Source organism: Falco punctatus, assembly GCF_963210335.1.
Source record: "Falco punctatus genome assembly, chromosome: 4".
Lineage (NCBI taxonomy): Eukaryota > Metazoa > Chordata > Aves > Falconiformes > Falconidae > Falco > Falco punctatus.
Genome location: NC_137583.1, coordinates 43,903,740 through 43,924,296, shown reverse-complemented (window position 1 = coordinate 43,924,296; position 20,557 = coordinate 43,903,740). Strand labels below are relative to the sequence as shown.

Genomic DNA, 20,557 nt, shown 5'->3' with positions numbered 1-20,557 from the left:
TAATTAAAAACAAACAAACAAACAATGCAGAACCACAACCTAAGACTGATATATTAATCCTTTACAGGTTTTTCCACCTACCACATCAAGTACAGTATTTTCGTATCAGACTGCACCAGTTACAACACCTTCACAATCTTTTATTAATAAAACATCAAACTCTAACATTCACACTGGTGGTAATCAGGTCCCCTCTGTGCAGAATGGACCTGCTACTCCTAAGGTAAGGTTAGCCCAATAGTGTTCCATGAAGTTCAGTTTTATATTACTATTCTTAAGTAACATGTGACTACGTACAAATGGAGTTCACTCAAGGGGGAAGAAAGATTTGTAGATATTAATCATGTATGTATGTATGTGTGAGAAAAAGGACTATTTTATCCCTCTTTATTACCTCTGCTATTGTTATTGGTAAATATGTAGATTGGTACGATAAAATAGGATAATCTATAGAACTCAATATATCTTGAATTCACTAAAACATATTGTTTAGTTATTATTTTGCTATTTCATGCAGCCTGGCTCTCCATCTCAAGCTCAGCCTTATATTGTTCAACAATCCCTCTTCAACAACACCGTATCCAAGACAAAAGATCCTCCTCGTTATGAAGAGGCCATAAAACAGACTCGCAATATTCAGACATCACACCGTGAGGTAGGGTGTTTTTTTCTCCTGCTTAGTCTATTAAAAACACTTTTTTTCTTTAGAATTATCAAAGCCATTGCTTATTTCAGTTTTTTGTTTGGTCTCAAGATCTTCTAATATACCCTGTTCATACTTTCTTAACTGTTCAACTGCAGGACTCCTGTTTCATGATTCTTTTTATTAAAGCAACAGACATGTAAAAAAGTCTTCCACTATCCAGTTGGTGATTATGTATAACTGGGGTAATGCTGCTATTGCTACTTAGCGATAACTGACTTGTTTCAAGGATGTATGATACGCAAACTTCAAACTTAAAAGAGAGAAAATATATGCATATTTTCCAAAGTGAGTAAACTTGAGGAGAATGTGTCTGTGTGTTTATACACACTTAGACAAACATACATGTACATAAGCCTAATGCTTGCTTGGAAAGAGTCTGTATTTAGTGAGGTAGATGAATATTCCTACAAAGTGCTTTGTGAGTTTACTGTGATACCCTTCATGTTGGAGGAAGGTTGCAACAAAACTACTGAGTATCCCTAACCTCATGCATTTCAGAACTATCCCAAAAGATAAAAACCTTGTAGTGACATAGTATTGGTTGCTGGTTTTGTGATGGCATACTCTCAGGCAGAAGCATGGGTATGTAATGCCATTTCAGATGTTCTTGGCATGTGTGAGACATCCTCACAGTGAAGGCACGCAGGCCATCTTATGTGACTTTCTCACCAACAGTTAGCAAAGTGCCTCCCCACTGAACTCTTTTCAGGAGCTAGATATCCTGATGACAAATTACTTCCCATCTCTGGAGTATTACCAGTGTTTTAAAACACTGTTTAGTTTTGAAACTGTCATAAAAGTCTCCGCTTCTCCTAGAGTGCTTATGGAAGAATAGGTTTGTGGGGTTTAGTTACCTTTTAAGATTCAGATATTCAGGAGATGGCTGTTCAAACCAAACAGATAAACAGCTGATGAAAGCTTCCCCCTGTTAAAAAATAAAATTTACATGATAGCTACTCGCAGGGTGCCTCCAAGAGAAAGCATTTCAGGGTGCACCCCACAAAGTCCTGCAGTTAAGATATTTACCATGGTATAAACCAGGGTTAGTACTTCTCCTTATCCCTAGTTTTCTGCACCTCTCCTCTAGGTTGCCTTCATGAAATCTTTGTCTTGCTTTTCAGATTTTTTTCCTATTTCTTTGTACTGAAACTGACTACAGGGATTACAAGTGTCTCTCCAAACTATTTCTCTGTTTTCTTGATTGACAGATTCATATGAAGAATTTTAGTCTTGATCATAGGTTAGTACTTACGTTCTATTGAGAGAAGCTAGGACCAGTCAGCTTAGGAAAAAATACTACCTGAGAGAGAGTAACACTTTTGTTATGCACCACAGATTTCCAGTGCACACAGTCAGCAGATGGATGATCTTTTTGATATACTCATCAAGAGTGGAGGTAAGCTAATTAACTTCTGTGTGATGTAGAGATTTAAAATCTGATAATAAAAACTCAGTGCTCTGTAATCAAAGGAATGAAAGAAAAGAATTCTTCCAGGAAGAGGAGGTAGAAGCTGTCCAGCCTGGATGAAACTAGTATTTCTGAAAGTTTGCAATAATTATCTGTTAAAGAAAACATTTACCAAAACACATACAGTCAACCTGCTGTGGAGCTCCTCTGCTTGTAAATTAGCCCAGGCAGACCTTTGCAATAATGCACCCAGCATTCAAACAATTAAAGTAACACCTTAGGTTAGCACAGATGTTATTTATCAAACTTGGAAAAGTTGAGCAAGTCCATATAATGTATATTAAAATTATACAAAAAATAGAATAAGGTAAGAATCAAAGCATGTTGATACTAAAATTTCATTAAATATAATCATGTATTGTCAACTGTAAACATCAGAGCTACTTCACTGGAACAAGTATATATGAACTACATAGAGACGTCAATGAGTAACAACTTTCTATGTCAGTTGAAATAAGGGAGCTCTCAAAGAAACTGAAATATTGAAGTAATACAAAAAGTAGCTTTGCAGTAAAAGGAGGCAGCTTGCAGGCGTAATTAGGCTTTGTAGACTAAGAAGCCATTACAACACTGGAAAGTGTTCTGGTGCCAAGCAATTCAATTAACTTTATGTTTTGTACTGCTGTCATACAAGGATCTTGACAGCACTGATTACTGGGACAGAAGTGACTGATTGTAAGCTAATAGAAGATTTTTAGACATATTCTAAACATCAAAGTATTTTGTCTTTTTCAAAGCAAATTGCAAAGTCAGCTGAAGAAAACAGAGTAGACAGTGACAGACTGAGATAAGTGACCTGTGCATTGAACAACTCCAGATAAATTTAAAAATGCTTTCAGTGCTTTTATTAAAATATTGCATGGGTAGTTCAAAGAAGTTCTACCTCTAGAACAGAGGATGTAGGAAACACTGGTGTGCTTCCTTAAATATTTGCTTCAAGTGCTATGTTATTAAACCTATTTGATCCTAAAGGTAACAAATATTTGCAAAGTTGCAATAAAAAAACCAAATGTTTCCTGATAATTTCTATTTAAAGTAAAACATTTGGGGCTCTTACACTTAATGTAAGCAAGTTCTACACTAAAAAATCTTTAGGTTAATAACATACTTCGAGAGAGTAAGAGGCTCTGTTTAGTAATGCTTTGCTTTTACTAAGCAATCAATGTAATAGATGCTCTTAGAGGTTTTAAGGATGTGGGTTTTGCTTGGAAAACTGGTGCAAAATACATTGTCCAGTATATTTTTGCTGGCAGAAATATCACCTGTGCTAGAGGATTTATTTGCATTTTCTGGTCTGTCTAATCTTATTTTTGGACTCTCTTCACCTATTAGAATTAATCGGAATTTACCTTGCTTTATTTTCTTTTTTTGTAACTACCACTATCTTACATGCTTCTTAACAGAAGACTAGTTTTAGATTCTAGAATCAGGAATAATCACATTAGGATAATGATCCTAATCACATCAGTTGATCTCTTAAGACCCTCAAATTCATTGAGGCGGACACAGTACTAAACAGGGATGAAACTGAAAATTTGTTCAGGTATTCTTCTCTAAATGAGAAATGTGTTGGTTCCATAATTATTCTAATTAAACAGAAGAATTATAAACATGAAGGAGGTAAAGCTGATGTCTAGAAAATTGTTCCTTTTTTCATCAGTATAAATACTATAATTGGCTGAAGTATTACTGAAGGCAGAACTCTGGAACTTGTTTGAAAATACTTTGTTGTTCATAGAGTACCTGACGTAGTTGGATGTATGTAGTGTTAGCATTACCAGAACAAGCAAAATTACTCTTACTGCATTGAGTTCACTTTGGATGCATCTCAAAGTGAGCAAAAAGGAGTGGAAGTTGTAATACCAGTTCTGAATTCAATAGTGGGTTGTGGTTGGTTTTTTTTATTACAGAGATTTCCCTTCCAATAAAGGAGGAACCATCTCCCATTTCTAAAATGAGACCAGTCACAGCCAACATCACTACAATGCCAGTGAATACAGTGATATCCCGCCCACCACCACAAATCCAAATGGCCCCTCCTCCTGTGTCCTTAGAACCAACAACTAGCTTGTCTGTAAGTTTGGAAAACCAACTTGAAGCCCTCTTGGATGAAACTTTACCGTCAGGTAATGAAATTCCTCAACTGACAAGCAGTAATGAGGACAGAGAGTCATTTTCTTTAATTGAAGACCTCCAGAATGATCTGCTTAATCACTCCAGCATTTTAGATCACTCTCATTCACCCATGGAAACATCTGACCCACAGTTTACCACTAATAATTCTTGTCTGTCTCTTGACCTTCCTGATACAAATTTGGACAATATGGAATGGCTAGACATTACAATGCCCAGTTCCTCATCTGGACTCACTCCTCTCAGTTCTACTGCCCCCAGCGTATTTTCCACTGACTTTCTAGATCCACAGGATCTACAGTTGCACTGGGATTAAGCTATAGCCAATGAGAACACAACCTGCAAGTCTCTTCACAGCAGAGGTCCATTATTATACCACTCTGATTGCAGTTAAGAGAAATCAAGACAGCAGTGTTTGGAAGAACAAATGCTTGAAGCTAATTCCTTGTTGATGTTCAAGTTTACAACAGTGAATTGTTTTATGCTCCTATCAGTAACGCAGATCGGGGCCCCTCTGAAAGCTGTCCTTCACAGATCAAGAAAGGATGATTGTACTTACTGATTAAAAGTACCCCAAGATAAATGCATCACAAATATTTAAGAAAGAAGTTATGTCTCTGACTTTGTAACGCTAAAATGAGCAACACAACATTGCTAAACTTGAGAGGAAAAAAAGTGAGATTTCAACTGTCTGTATTGACACAGTGAGCAAGTGTTTGGGGGAGGGTGAGGTATCACTGCACTTCATTGTTCCTGTGGATAGCCTGAGCCAGTTCAAAATTAATTGTGAGGGCAAAGGCAAGTAGAAGCACTGGCTGGTTCAGTGAAATTTCATATATCTAGTCTCTTAATTTGTTGTTTTTATATTTTGGTTTTGTGGTTTTTAAAACTCTTCCCCCATTCTTTAATCACGAGGGAAGAATTTAACTGCATCCAAAGGGATATTAAATGTAACTGCAAGAAATCCACTGTAGCTATGCCAGGTAATATTGAGAACACTGAATTTTCTATAGCAATGCTCTGGATTTAATAGCTAGGTTTTAATGTGTATATCAGACGGTTATTTGTATACTCTTTTAACTTTGTATAGCTTATTTTTGTGAACAGAGGGGAACAGTGGTCTTCAAACAAGAGATTACTATAATGGAAATAGTAAATACCCTACTTTATGTTTGTTTGAGGATATTTGTTAGATCATAGAATCCAGTATCTCAGCATATTAGAACAGTTTGAGGAAGTAGAAAAATCTAATTAATACTATTGTGCACTATGATCCTGCAAGCATCTATGCAAGAATAGTCCCAATGCCCTCAATAAAAGATGTTTGTAGGATCAGACGGAGTTGCAGGGGACAGTACTGACAGGACAACCATTACTTCTTAATAATACTTTATCTATTGAACAACTTTGTCTACCACTACATAACATCAGGGAAGATAAACAGAGAAGGTGCTCAGTAAGAATCCTAAGTAGCAGTATTGGGATGTACTGTTTTGTGATAAGAAGGCATATTTCATACCTGAAACAGATAATAGCAAAAATTAAGCTCTTACCTCATAGGATAGCACATGAAAATATTCTTTTTTAAAGCCCTTAGTTGCTTTTTTCATGGTCTATTATGAAAGCAGTTGAAAGAAAAAACAAAAAAATGCAAATAGAAGTAAAATACTCTGAAATTCTGTGGTTGTCTCTCAGGTAATAGCTGTTAAATGTTGCCATCGATGTCATAGGCTGATAATCAGACTTAAAATTGGAATTATTTTCTATTAGGGAATTCCTGCATTAAGATAAAGGGAAACAGTTCCCTATTTCCTGAACAACGGAAACATAGTATGTTTTCTAGTCTGAAAACTGATCTCATTGCAGAATTCCCTCATTACCACCAATCTTCAAAAATAAAGTTTTGTAGGAGCTAATGAAAAAATTCCCTGAAGCTTTTGTGTATTCCTTAGAGTACCGATATGTATCAAAGAAATAATGAAAACAGAAATAGCTGTTCAGTATTTAGCAACCTCTATCACACTTAAAAAAGAAAACACCACAAAAAACCCCACACAACACAATCATGTTAACATCAAACAAAATATTTTTGTCAAAAGCCATTGTAGAATTAACTGCAAATTTATGTCTGCAGATATACAGTGCAGTCTGGTTTACTAATATTACAGAATTCCACTGGCTTCAGATAAAATAGTGGATTATATCATTGATTCAGGGTTTAAACTGCCATTGTATGTTTGCATCATATCAGTTACCAGCACTTTAAATCATTATATATCTTCAGTAGTTTTACAGGCCAGGATTTACTTTAATCTGAAACTAACTAAAGAAAAACGATCTATGAAGATTTTCACAAGAGAAGATGAAGTTCAAAGACATATTTCCTTATTCCTTCTTGCTGTGCCTACACTACTTGAGTACAGTACTAATGTGGACTGTCTGCCTTAAAATTTGATGGTATAGGCCTCTTCAATAACACTGAACAAATACATTCAACTTTTTGCATTCCTTTTCATTATATTATCTTGGGAGCTAATACTCTGAGATACTAAGTGCCCTCAGCTGTTACGAGAATAAGAATTAAGGACTCTTGGTCTGATAGGAACAACTTCAAATGAAATTTAGTGTTCTGCAGTACTGTCAATGTATTATGTGTGATACAGCAGATATCGTACCACATATGTGGTTAGAAGTTACCCTTTTTTGACCCTGCCTTCTGTAAATAAGAGGCAAGTAAATTAATTTTTAGAAGACAAATTAACCTAGAGCAACTGTACTGTCATTTTTGATGTGCATGTAAATAGAGCTTAAAACTGGCAAAGTCATCTTGCTACAAAACTATCCTTACTGGCAATGTAGAATGTTAAGTAATCTATAGGAATCTATGTGCAGAAATAAACCCAGACTGTTGAGATGTGTTGTTATCAGTACAGTATAGCTTTCTACTCTAAAAGTCTATTGGGGATGGGGTGGGGTTGGGGAGTAAAAAAAAAAAAAAAGTAAAAAAATTAAGGGATCATTTTAGGTTTTGAAGTACAAATATTCTAGTGAAAGGAATGTGTGATTACTTTTTTGTACATTTCAGAATTGTGTATTAAACCTTATATATAATGGTTTGCTTTAGACTTTGTTCTGAAATGTGATATATTTGCCATAGTTATATATGCCTGTTACGGCAGAAATAGGTTTTGCTTAGACTTTTGTGTGTGCATGTTTTACATGACAATTTTTGTAGCACAAACACAATACATCTTCGAAATTTAATCATGACTGTGCAGTCTGACTGTACAGAATTAATATTTCTCATTAAGAGAACAGTTGCAAAGAAATGCACTGGCACTAAATTTGCCATTTAATGGCTGCAGTATACTAACAGAACATTCTATCAAATGCGTTGTTAGTAGATCCTTCAAATTAATTACGAATACCATTTTATCAGTGTGAAAATCGGAAGTTGGTGTTCACACTTCTAGACATGGAGAGAGCTCAGACATATGTTTTACAAGGCTAGTATTAATCAAGAGGAGTCACATCCATCATTTAATACAGCAATGGTATTTTTTGTGCACTTTTAGTGCCATTCAGCATTTGTTAAGGCAAGAAAGTTTAGAGGCAAAATTTTGTTTAACGTTATAAACAGTTAAGAAATCATTGTCATAAATTTAGCAGTTCTCTCTGAGAATAAAATGAATTTATGGCAGTTGTTCTCTACAGAAATGTAGAGTCTAATACAGCAATGTGGGCTTGCAGAATCAGATCTTTAAAAAGCTGAGGCCACAGCTTTTAGAAATAATCAGTACTTAATACTGAAATTTCTTTCCAAGGTATTTCAAGGAAGCAGGTGATCAAAATAGAAGTTTCAGTATTAAACTTATGTTACGTAATATCCAACATTCAGATGCCTGAAAACTGTAGGCACCATAATTGGAAAACAAGCACATGCTGCTCAACTGTTTTCAAGGCAGAGAAAATGCAATCACAGAATACATTTAACTGGAAGGGCATTATGTAATCAAAACATCGTAAAACTCACCAATGTAAACAAATATTATTTAGATGGCATCTTCAGTGTATTATAAACTCAAAGCAGATTCTATTAAAACTGGAAAAAAATTTCTCCCACTTCTCTCTAGTACACGTTCTGTTAAAACTTTTTCTATAGTGGTCTATTAAATCATCTTTTGATGAATCCTAGACTATACTACAGATGGGGTTTAGGTGATATATGTGGAATGGAGTTGCATATAGTATATACATGGCCAATAAAAAGCATCCATTAAAACCTGAAGTTATCTGAAATATTCCTTTTATACCAGTTTGGTAGGAATGAAGTGTACAACACACCTACATCATTCTGCAGTGTCCAATACTGAATATGAAGACTTTTTAAGTTAAAAGTGCATAAATGTATTTGTAGAAATCTAGCCAAAAAGCCATTCTGGCTATGAGAGCAAATTCTTAATAAAAAGCAGGGAATGGTTCATAACTATATAATCACACTATTTTTATATAAAAAAAATACAGCTCAAATATTCAAAAGACAGCCTAAAATAAATTGTAATAATAGAAAAATTTAAATAGGAACCAAAGCATTGCCATTTATATTGCCAAAGGAGGCGCTTTGTATTTTGAAGCATAGGAAATTAAATCCCCAAAAGTATTATTGATACTTTTTTAAAAATAAGGATGTAGATATTTTCAAAGCTGTTTTTGATGTTTAACAGTACAAATTTGTTTTTGTTGCTCGAGAAATTTGTATTAAGTAAAAGCACAGTCTCTTTTCCAGATAGGATTTTTCTTCACAGTACTGCTTGCAGTAGAAATAACGCTAACCCTAGTAGGTGTTTCTCTTCTTATTTTCATAGTCGTAATTATGTCTTAGCATCTCATTTTGTGAAAAGGAGAAGACAGACACCTGTCTCTAGGGCCCTCTTCATTTAAGCACTACTTTACTAAATGCAAATTATGGCAATTAGGGCCTTTATATAAGAAACCATGATGCCTTTGTATTTGCTGTTTGCACCCCTAAAATCAATTCCATATGTTTGAATGCCATATGTTTTGCACATTGTACTGTATATATGTAATGCATACTGTATTTTTATATGTGTACTACATTTATCAAATATTTTGTACATAGTGGCAATATTGTAGCTACTGAGAAAATGTTTGATATTTTAGCATTTTTGCTAAGTGTCTCAAATAAAAAAGGAAAACTGTGTTCATTTGTCTGTGCTTATTACTTAAAAGTGGAAAATACCATTAATAGTAATCAACAAAAATTCTGACTCTTAGGAGTCAGAAACATCTAGCCTGTGTTTTAAGTACTTTTCTCTAAAAAAGGAGTAAGAAGGAAATCTGCACTGAGACTCACTCCAAAAGAATGATGGTTTGTCTTCAAAATCAGAGCCAAAATCTGCAAGAATAGGGATTTCCTGAACTCTCAGGTGTTTAGGTATCAACTTTTTGTATAGCTCATAAGCCATATAGTCCTTACTTTGTAGTTAGTCACCGTATTTTCAGGATGTGCAGCTGCTGAGGTTTACCTGCCCTACACTTCTACAATCTACTATTTGAATGAAAAATGACTGTTTCTTTGCCTCAGTTCAATCTTAAGAAACTAAGCGTCCAAGAAGACCTCTCCTGCCACAGTGTGTTTTAGAAGGTATGAACAGTTTGTGAGGGAGTACTTTTCCTAGGCTACCCAGAGAGTAACCCTGTATTAACAGCACAAACTTAAGAAGCTCTGACTGCATACTAACAACTTCAGAGACATACTAAGTAATTTTGGACATTGCCTGTTTTTCACAAGAGCAAAACACCTTATTTAAAAAGTCTTCTGAAGCCTAGCACAGAAGAGGACTTTGAAGTTACACAATGTATGTATTGACCATGTCGGGGTACTAAAGAGATCACTGAACAAGCACTAGTTCAAACCCATCCCCATCAAACAGAAAAACTGATCAAAACTTGAGATGCTATGGTAAGACTTGGAAAAATATAGTATGATTTTTAGTATGTATTTTTTGTCAACCACAGAGAGTCAGGTCTCTAGCACAATTCTCTATGGATAATCTCTTGGATTAGTCCACACTGTTTGCTGGTGGAGAAGGGAACAAACTGCAACACTGAAGTCACGCATAAAACCAACAGCAAGGGAGACAGAGGCTCCAGTAAGTGTTCTGACTCTCAGTGCCATGGTGAAAAAGGAAGATGGAAAACCTGAAGTTTCTTTCTTACTCCAAGGGAGATAAAAAGGGCACCTCAAAATACAGAATAAGCAAGACAGTCCAGAGAGGTGCATGCTCCTATCGTGAACCTCTTGTCTCACTGCTGGAGAGGGCCGGTGGAATGGTTCTACTGAGCTGCTCAGATCTGGCCGCATAGTTATATCTCTTAGAAAGCCCTGCCTGTGTGATCAAGCAAGCTTCTGAATATTCCCCAGCTAGTTTAACTTAATTTGTGAGTCAAATGCAACATTTTGTTCACTTAGGCAAATGAACCTTTAAGGCCTCTCAGAGTAAAATCAAAAACTATTAAAATATTGCAGATTACTGGGTGTATTTCACCTTGCAGTACAGACTTCTATTCCTAATTGAGTTACATTGTCACAGATACAGAAATCATCCCCAAGTAAGTTTACATGGGCATTCTTATCAGCTACAAAATACTGCAATTATTTTTTATCATTTACAGTACTAGTCTTGAATTTAACAAGAAAGGAAATAGTGTTTGTTTCATATTTTTCTTAATAGGAGCTACCTGTAATTATAACAATAAAAAAAAAGTTTTTTAAAAAAGTACAAAGAATAAGGCTATTCTGTGAGAAAATAAGGGAAATTGCAGAACTATAAGGCAAGGAAAGGATTAGAAAATTATTTCTGACGCAGGAAAGATCACACCCACTTTCATTCACAACCTTCCCAAATTCTACCATGGTTTTCAAGATGTGCTAGATTGTGGGATTTTGTACTTGCTTTTTGTATTCTGCTCAGCTTATGTTCTAGAACACCTCCATGCATTTCTTCAGGAGAAAAAGCTATGAGCTGTTCATGCACAAGCTTCTTTTCGTGACAAAGCTGCTTCATTTAAATATTTACTATTATACTTCCTCTTGTTGGAGGCAATCCCCATACTAGATCACCTACCCTTTTCCTTATTAAAGTTCGTTCTTACACTGATAACATCAGAACTCAGCCAAATACTCTAAAACCCATACAGTAGTAAGTAGTACCCATAAAATGAACAATTTAAACATACTAATATGCCCTGCAGATTTCATAAAATATCTCTTTATGAACTTTAACCATCCTACAAGTTTGTAGGCTATATATGCCACAAACTTGCCTTCGGATATCACACACCAAACACGAATATTGCAAAACAAGTGCAGCACTTTTTGACTCTGCATGTGTGCATTACTGAATTTATAGTTAGAATACACAGATAAAGCACTGGGTTTGGTGCCAGCTGACAATTTGGGATTTTGCTTGTTTTACAAAGACCAAGAAATATAAACACATAACCCTCCCTCCCAAACTGTGTTCATACTAGATTATGATGTAAATTCCAAGACAAGATGGACTGATGAAGCTTGAGATTATGCTGAATTAACTTCTTCCACAAGCTAAACCCTGGTTTTCAATAAAACCAGAATGTATTAAACCGTGTTCTACACATTGCTATTAACCACGTTCTACTTCTGCCCATTAGCTTGTTCTGTACTATATAAATGTTGCTAGAGTGACATATTTCTTAGAATATTTGTACTCTCAAGTCAAGAGATGCTTCTTTGATAGCAAAGAAGTCAACACAGATTTCCCCACAACCCACACTATAGCCTACAACCCCACTGAGAACTTCCTAAAACAGAATCAAAGTAACAGAGCAGCATCTGAGATGCAACAGCTAGGGTTTAGGTAGTTTTTCTCCTTCAAGTGCTTATCCGTAAATTTATAGAGTAGCTCTAAGAAATATTTCCCTTCACATAAAAAAAATTACCTGAAGATTAGTCCCCAGTCTTCCCTGCAGAAAAAGGACTGCAGGGCCACTCTACTGTAACACTGCATCATTCTTGAATCCCTCCAAGACAACTGCTGTTGATTAGCAGTTAAAATAACAAACAGAAACATTCTTTCATAGACCTAGCACAAAATCTGAGCTCAAGTAATAGATAACTGAGGAGCATTTCAGCTACCTCATAGCAAGTCTTTATAAATTCAGTTATACAGTTGCACAAATTCTGCATAAACGTGACTGTTCCCCTGTATCATCCTCAAAAGCATCATGGAGATCTGTAGGAAGGCCTAGTTTTGTACATTGAAACAGACATAAAAGCCATCTCCTAAAGCAAAACCTCCATCTCATAAGAGTGAAGCTCAGGGAAGGAAGAAAAAAAATCTGGTGATTATTTTCTCCTTCCAACAAAATCTCTGACATTATGTCTTCAGCACTGGAGTCTAAAGACCTTCCTTTAGGAAATGCATGTTGTGTTTTAAAAAAGATTTTGTCAGAAGAGACCACTACATAAGGAAGATTCAGCATAAAGAAGAAGGGCTTTCACACAGAGCTTGAACAAGGGTAATGACCAGCATAAGACACTTCCAAACAAAAGTATTCCGACATCAAAAGACACCATGGGCAATTACATGTTTTAAAATCAAATTTACATTTTTAATTAAAAAAACCATTGTTTTGATAAATTGGCTCACCATTCAAAAGCACTTTGTTTAGACAGAAACGCTTTTTCCAGACACATTGAGGAAGTTAGGTTCAGAGAGCAGGCAACTTCTTTTAAACCAAGTCAAGTTATTTCCACTTAATCTACTCAGATCTTAATGATTTCAAACTGAATTTTCAATCTCCTAATACAGTTCAGGAAGAACTTTAGCATTAAATACTACTTGTGATGCCAACAGAATACATTTATTTAAAAAATGCAGTGTATTTGAAGAGATACAACTCATATGAATTCCACATATAATTCAATTAGTCTTCTCTGCTTCCTCCCAACACAGAACTAGTTCTCAGGTCCCAGAGATACAAGAACACAAATGAAAAACTTGGCTGAGAGTGGCACAAGTACTGTGATGACAACTTACAACTGGCAAGTATGGCACATAAAAGAGCATATTTTGTAACAAGCTAGTCGCAGGGGTCCTCAAACTACAGCCCGCAGGCTGGATACAGCCCCCCAGGGTCCTCAATCCAGCCCCCGGTATTTACAGAACCCCCTGCCCCGCCAGGGTTTGGGGGGGGGAAACCGAGCAGCTGCAGATGGCCTCCTGCCACTTCATCTGTGCACTGGCCCCCTGTTTAAAAAGTTTGAGGAACCCTGAGCTAGTGGCTAGAAATGGAAAGGCATCAGTCAAACACGATTTATTAAAATCTAAGTCCTTCCTGCTGCCAGCTTGGTAATACTAAGAGTAACTCTTCTTGAGCCAGCTGAGATACCTGGCCCTCCAAGGTCATTCCTTATCATAAAAAGTTACAGGTGTGAGAGCTGAGACAATTTCCACTCCTACACTTTTGAAGTGCTGCAGTGACACAATGATCAAGACAAAAGCAGAGTACAACGGCACCATTCTGGCTTCCCAGCTTTCCATAGTCCAGATGAGGGTATGCCCTTTGAAGCTAGTGATGAACACTAGCAGATAAACTCCAGCAAGCGTTGGGGCTGGCCAGGCCATCAGTTATGCTCATAAGGACTGGAAAAACAGAGCAAGTCACCTCTGGGACAGCTGTCCTGGGGTACTTAGCAAACATGCTTAACATGGGCAGACTATCCAGTGAGGTAATTTGACTGATTTACTGCAGGTGAACCTAACTGATGTTGCTCTGCTTGCTGAAACACAGGCACGCATAGTTACCACAGAGAGGCTGATAAATGGCAACTTGTAAAGAACCGAAATTTGTTCATACAGTCAAGCCATCAGGCATAAGCTTTCCTGATGACAGTTCGAAGAATATCCCAAAAGGATACAGACAGATTAATCTTCTAACACACCTGCATTACACCACCACCAAACCGGCAACTCCAATCTCAACCTCCACAAAGGTACCTCTGTTAACATATTTAAATGCTTCTGTCACAAAAAAACAAGCAAACAAACAAAAAAAACCCCAAAACCCAACCCTCCAAAAAGAAAGAAAATAAGACGGATCACAGCTATGGTCAGCAACCCCACAGGTCAATGCACAAAATCCCTTCCATCGAGGAAGGTGGAACGTAACTTGGGTATCCAGCAAAAGTTTCATAGGGAATTTGAAGGGATCTCCACAATGAACAGTAAATGAAAACTAAAAGCTTTGTTTCCTGGTCACACTTGTAAGTATCTAGGAGACCAAATGTAGAAAAACACGTATTTTAGTACCTTTTCTGCATTTCACAACACGAAGTTTTTATAGGGAACAAGTACCAGACATTTAGTGACTTTTAATCGGTATTTACCATTTAATTATCCCAAGGTTTTGCATTTCTGCTCCTTCTCTCGGAAGAGAAAAGTTTTATTCCGCGGTTCACTCTCCCCTTCCCTAAGCGGCTCTTACTGGTCCGAAGGCGACTGCATCGGTGCCGGCACCACCGCGATCCCGCTATGCGGGTGCCGCCTTTCGGCGCAGAAGCCCCGCGGCGGGAGCAGCGCTCGGCCACCGCAGCCCGGCCCGGCCGCCCTCACAGGCGGGGGCACCCCGGGGCCTCGCCGGGCCGTCGCGGGAAGAGGGCGCGGCCCTTGCAGACGCCTCCACAGGCGAAGGCGGCAGCCCCCCGCCGCCCCCCGGGAGAGCGGGGCTCCCTCGGCCGCCTCTCTCAGACGCCGCCCGCCGAAGGGAACCCGCCGCCTCAACGCCTGACGGAGCCACGGCCGCGCGCGCCCCCCCGCTCAACAGCCGCCGGGTGCCCGCGCAGGCGCGCGGGGCGGGCCGCGGGGGCGGGGCGGGGGCGGCCGCCCGCTGGCGGCGCGCGCAGGGGAGGGGGCGGCTGGCAGCGCCGCCGCGCGGGAGTGGCGCCAGCGGTAGAAGGGCGTCGGGAGGCACCGTTAACGCAGGCGCGGTGGCCAAGTGGTAAGGCGTCGGTCTCGTAAACCGAAGATCACGGGTTCGAACCCCGTCCGTGCCTCGGGGTAGTCCGCGCCTGCGGGAGCTCTCCCCACTCTTTTTTAGCGGAGGGAAACGGCGCCGGGCGCGGGATCGCACTCCGCGGTAGGATCGGGCCCCTGGCGCGGGCAGCGCACGGAGCGCGGGGCGGCGGCCGCGCTCCCGCCACTCCCCGCCGCGCCGCGCCCGGCAGCGTTGCAGCCACGGAATCGTTTACGCGCAGGCGGCGGCCTTGGGGGTGGCTCCGCTGCGGGCGGGAGGAGCAGGTGTCTGCTGCGGCCCGGCGGGAGCCGCGTCCCGATCCGCCGAACAAGCGGAGCCTCTGCAAACTCGTGAGGAGATGCCCTCCGCAGGCTGCAGCCGCCAAGGTCATCCTGTCATACCTGGTTCTTTTCGTTGTCTTTTTCACACATGCACCTCCATACACGCCCCCATAATTAATTTAATTATTTATTAACTCAGTTCTGTCCCCTGGTTAGTAAGACAGGAGGTTTCCCCATCTGTACCGCTAACTGCTTAGGAAGGTTATTTGCCACATGGATAATGTTCACATTTTCTGTTTTTCCCAGCAGACCCCCGTGGTGCTGGAGCTGGGTGGGGCAGGGGCGCTGGGTACAGGGGCAGGAGCCTGGGGCGCTCACCCCACTCCCAGCCCATACAGCCACCCATGCCGCAGGCCTGGCGGGACCACTAGCAGCCACGAAGCCCAGGGCGGGGACACTGGCGGGACCCGCCACCAAACCCACACGCACAGTTAAGGGCTGACAGCACGTAAAGCCATGCTAACAATGTAAATAATAACAGCACTACAAATTGAAGGAAACCTGTATTGATTCATGTTTGATATTTGCTTGCCATTTGAAATGTCACTGACCTTTGATTAGTCTGCAGAGTCATTTTGTTTTCTTCCTGACAAATATTCCTCTCGTGGTCTGTTGTCTAGAATCAAAACTGTGTAACTGCTGTACAAGCCAATATAACTGTCATTAACTATTTACACTAGGTTTTGTAAAATCTTTGAAAAGAAAATACGTAAATTCTGTTGGTAGGTCAAAATGGTTATTCAAGTTGTATTTTGGTCTAAAGAAGGGCTGTAACTGTTTATTCAATATAAGGTGCTTTGCCCCCCCAAAGACTACGTGTTATGATGATTATCTACTGTATCAATTACATGTAATTAAAATGTATATTTTTTGCGCTTAGTTTACTGTCAATATTCACAAGTCTCCAGAACTGTTCTTTATCAAATTTGGCCTAACTCTGACGAAGCATCAGCAGAGAGGCAATCATAGTGCTTACCTACCAGCTCATTTTTGAACTTGATAATTCTGGTATGGGCAGTGTTGTCATGGACTTCAATCTCCCTAGAGAGAAAAAAATATAAATTATTGATTTTGAGCAGTGACAGTTTCAGCACAGAGCACTTGCAAAACTACAGCCCAAAATGTTCTAAATTGGTTTCTATTTTCTTAGATATTTTTACTCATGCATACAAAGGACAGTGAGGAACAGCCATGTCCCTGAAGCTGCTTTCATAAAAGGGTTTTCAAAACTGAACACAAAAATAAAAAACTCAAGGACAAAACGTGTGTCTGATAAATACTGCTTTCTGTTACTACGACCTCAGGGATAAACCTGGAGAGGAGCCACTCTGCCTGTGATGAGTAATGCTTTCATAAATTCTTGCTTGTTTATTAGAAATATATTTACAAGATTAAGCCAGGTATGCACGAGAGCTACGGCTGTGTCTCACCCACGTAACAACGGTTTGAGGCCTGTGAGTCTGCGCTACAAGGCACACATAGAAATCGGATAATACAGAACCTGCTTTTCCATAGTCTGCAGAGAGAACTTACATTTTGCTAAATAACATTGCTAAATCATTAGCATGTTAATAATGTTACTAAGTAACATTTTAAGATGTTTTCTTACGGTTATTTACTGGAAATTAATTTTGTAGCAACTATCTATGAAGTCACAGCATCAGAGAAACTAGTGCAGACCAGAAATCGATAAAACTGCAGTAGCAGTTAAGATGTAGAAATAATTAACATCCCACACAAGTTTACTGCCATGGCATAGATTCATTTACATGATGTTAAACCTTTTTGAAAGCATCACTATATTTGCCTTCGGCTTTCCCCTTTCTAGACAACACAATGCCCAAATTTTAAAACCTCTCCTTTTAGGTCAGGTTTTTCTACACCTCTAATGACACTTTTAATTGTCCTTGCTGCAATCTCCCAGATCCTCTCCATTTACTACATATTCTTCATGCAATGAGGACCCAAAGTGGACACACTACTGCTCCTTACCAACACCAAGCAGCCCACAGCGTTTCTACACCTCACGACTCACAGGAGGATACCGCGAGTGTTAAAGTGGGAATTTGCATTATGTGTACCCAGCAAAGCCTGCGCTGCCGTAGTTAGAGTGCTCCGAGAAGCTGCATCACATCACATGATGCAAGTCATTATACATGAGCACAAAATATCAGAACTGGCACACATGGCCCAGTCCCCAGGCCGGACCATGTGATGTGAAATTTAAGCTAGAAGCTTCCTCTGTCACCAACGACCTTGGCAGCACTCTAGCCCTCCTGAAGCCCTGACCCCAGCGGGGACCAGCCCTGGAGCTGGAGGAAGCCTGCGGTTCCCTGTGTCACCAACCCAGCAGGGCAGGCCCACAGCAAGTGGCTGACGAAGCTGAATCCCAGGGCAGGATCTGTAGCATGGAGTCATGCAAAATGAGTCCTCTCCTTAATCCAGCTTCTAGTATCCATTGTTGCATCACTTTTTAGAAATTATTTAGACACTGTGCAGTCTTATTGATGATAATTTTTGTTGTTTTAACAGAGCCTCTTGTTGCCTGTTTGAGTTAATTGAATTTTACATGTGACAACCAGTATGACCAACAGAGGACAGCACATCCATTTCTTTTAATGATCAAAAAGATCCTGAACTTGAAGCTGCCATTCACTTTTTCGCTTGGGAAATGAGAGTGACAGGCAGAGTAGAGCAGTGTGCCATAAGTAAGCCAACCGGCTTAAAAAAGCCTTTTTGCAATTAACTAGAGCTGGTTTGAATTCCAAGAGATTACTTAAAATAAATCTCCTTCTAACCAGGCAGTATTTGCCAGCGAAACACTGTGGGTTCACCTCGCTAAAAGCTGGGTCTGTATTTTGGAGTAGTTGTTTATTGAGCACTGCAGTAACAGTTAAATGTACTTGGGAGTCAAAGCACACTGGGGATTGTTAGGTGAAATCTGCTAATTCCCCTTCAAAACTGCAGACAGACAAGATTTTTTGATTAATTGTGTTTATGAAACACTGAAGTAAAGCCAGACTCCAGTGGCTTTATTGCATTTGATTTGGGGGCAGAGAAGACTCTGCAAGTCATAATGAAATTCAAAGAACAAACCCAAGGATTTCATGTGGCCAAGGGGAATTTCATTATGGAAATTCAATTAACCTGCAAGAGTTGCACACACTGAAATCTATTACCTTTCCCCAAAAGCTGGCTATTGTGGCTTTTTACAGCAACCTTTGCTATTCCTTGATAAATAATGCCTTATTACAAATGCATTGACATCTTCATATAATTAATAGCATATAATAAAATTTTATCTGTTATTGCTTTGCAAACATTCCTTTCTGCTTCCTATTAAATGTATGAAATAGCATTTTTTTAAAAAAGATATGGCTAAAGAAAGACTGGGTGTTAGACACAAGCACAAAGCAAATGTACAGATTTAAGAGACATGTGAGGAATAATAGTGGCGTGCAGTGCAGGTCCGCTGCAAATCACGATTTACATTTGTCAGTCAGGGCCTGATCCTGTGAATTGCTGAGCAGAATTAATTAACAGCCTAAGATACCATTAAGTCAATGCGGACTGACAGTGTTCAGCAGTTCTCAGTATTGGGGGGGCCCTTAAATAAAAGCCTGCCTACAAATTCCCGTTCATGCGAGTAACGATATTGCACACATCTACAGTGATAACATGAATTATTCACATCAGTGTAGCATGAAAGATCCAACTTGCAAAGGCTATTTAAAATAACACATGAACATTAATTTGTGTACCTGTGATACAATAGCGGGTTATCATTTGGCCCACTTTTCACTCGTATGTGTATTCCTTTTATTTGCTGTGTGCATAGGTCTGATAGGAGGACATAGAGGAAAGTAAATATAGGAGACAGACATCTATAAACATTAATAGGAAATGAGGACGGGGGTTACTGATTAGCTCTCTGCTCATATGAAACTCCTAGATCACATCGGAGAAATGTGAGTTAAGTGTTTTACCATTCTTCTTTTTTTAACCATTATCTGATCAGAGAAGCATGAAAAACACTTTATTGCTCACTAGGTATTTTTTTTTCCTGTGCTAGGAGCCCTCTGCAGGAAGTGAAGCTGAATTTCACATATCTTCCCTTTCTGACGTCTCCCGAATTTCTAGGAATGCCCCTTCCCTGTTACTATATTTGGAGGTAGTTTCTAGGAAAAAAAAAAAAAAAAAAAAAAAAGAAAAAAAATTTGGGACGGTCTTGGACTCACCACACCTAGTCTCGGAAGACTGCGAGCCCCGGGTCTCCTGGCACGGCGCCCGCGGAGTTGAGGCGCTCACGGCTCGGGCTCAGCAACTCCCGGCGCAGGCTGCACGTCTTTGTAGCACTGTTGGAGGAACGAGCATGGAGAGGGAGTGGGAAGGGGAGAGGTGTCTTTGTGGCAACAATGAGTGAATCTTCTCTAGTTTTTTTACTGGTGGCTGCTCTTTTTTTTCCCCGTGCACTTTTTTTGTTTCCTTTCTTTTTTAAAGGAAGAGGATCTTAAGAAAAAAACCCACAACCTTCTCTGCATTACCCCCCCCCCCCCGCCCCGCTTCCCCCTCTCCCCCTCCCCTTGATGTGGCCTCTTGTTTAGCTTGTGGCGTGACCGTGATGAAGAAATGTTTCTGGGCGCCTGGCAGGGTGATCTTTTTATGTAATGAGTCAGGATTTTGCCAACGGAAGGAGCCGGCTGGGAGCGAGGACCGGAGGGCTGTCTCCTTCAGGAACGGGAACTGCCGGGCGAGCGGCACCCTCTCCTCGGGATCCCCGCCCGCCTCGGGCGTCCGTTTATTCACGGCTTGCGGGGGCACCGGCAAGCGGTA

General features: G+C 39.7%; 2 protein-coding genes across 12 annotated transcripts in view; both read left to right on the top strand.

Annotated features, from left to right (window-relative positions):
* MRTFB (myocardin related transcription factor B) overlaps positions 1–9,528 on the top strand; it is a gene marked incomplete at its 5' end in the record, with an annotated part of 85,656 nt that extends 76,128 nt beyond the window's left edge. For 6 of the 8 annotated variants that reach the window (XM_080386823.1, XM_080386825.1, XM_080386820.1 and 3 more), the window contains 4 exons: positions 68–223; positions 518–655; positions 2,042–2,102; positions 4,085–9,528. In XM_080386823.1, the coding sequence (XP_080242949.1) occupies positions 68–223; positions 518–655; positions 2,042–2,102; positions 4,085–4,623 (894 nt within the window). In that variant the 3' untranslated portion in view covers positions 4,624–9,528. Of the gene's footprint in view, positions 1–67; positions 224–517; positions 656–1,914; positions 2,103–4,084 lie in introns of those variants that run through there. The other 2 variants (XM_080386826.1, XM_080386827.1) reach the window with 2 other exon arrangements.
* Positions 9,529–19,972: 10,444 nt separating this feature from the next.
* LOC308063625 (uncharacterized protein) overlaps positions 19,973–20,557 on the top strand; it is a 49,857-nt gene continuing 49,272 nt past the window's right edge. The window contains exon 1 of one of the 4 annotated variants that reach the window (XM_080386858.1): positions 19,973–20,554. In XM_080386858.1, the coding sequence (XP_080242984.1) occupies positions 20,392–20,554 (163 nt within the window). In that variant the 5' untranslated portion in view covers positions 19,973–20,391. The remainder of the gene's footprint in view (positions 20,555–20,557) is intronic. The other 3 variants (XR_013928001.1, XR_013928002.1, XR_013928011.1) reach the window with 3 other exon arrangements.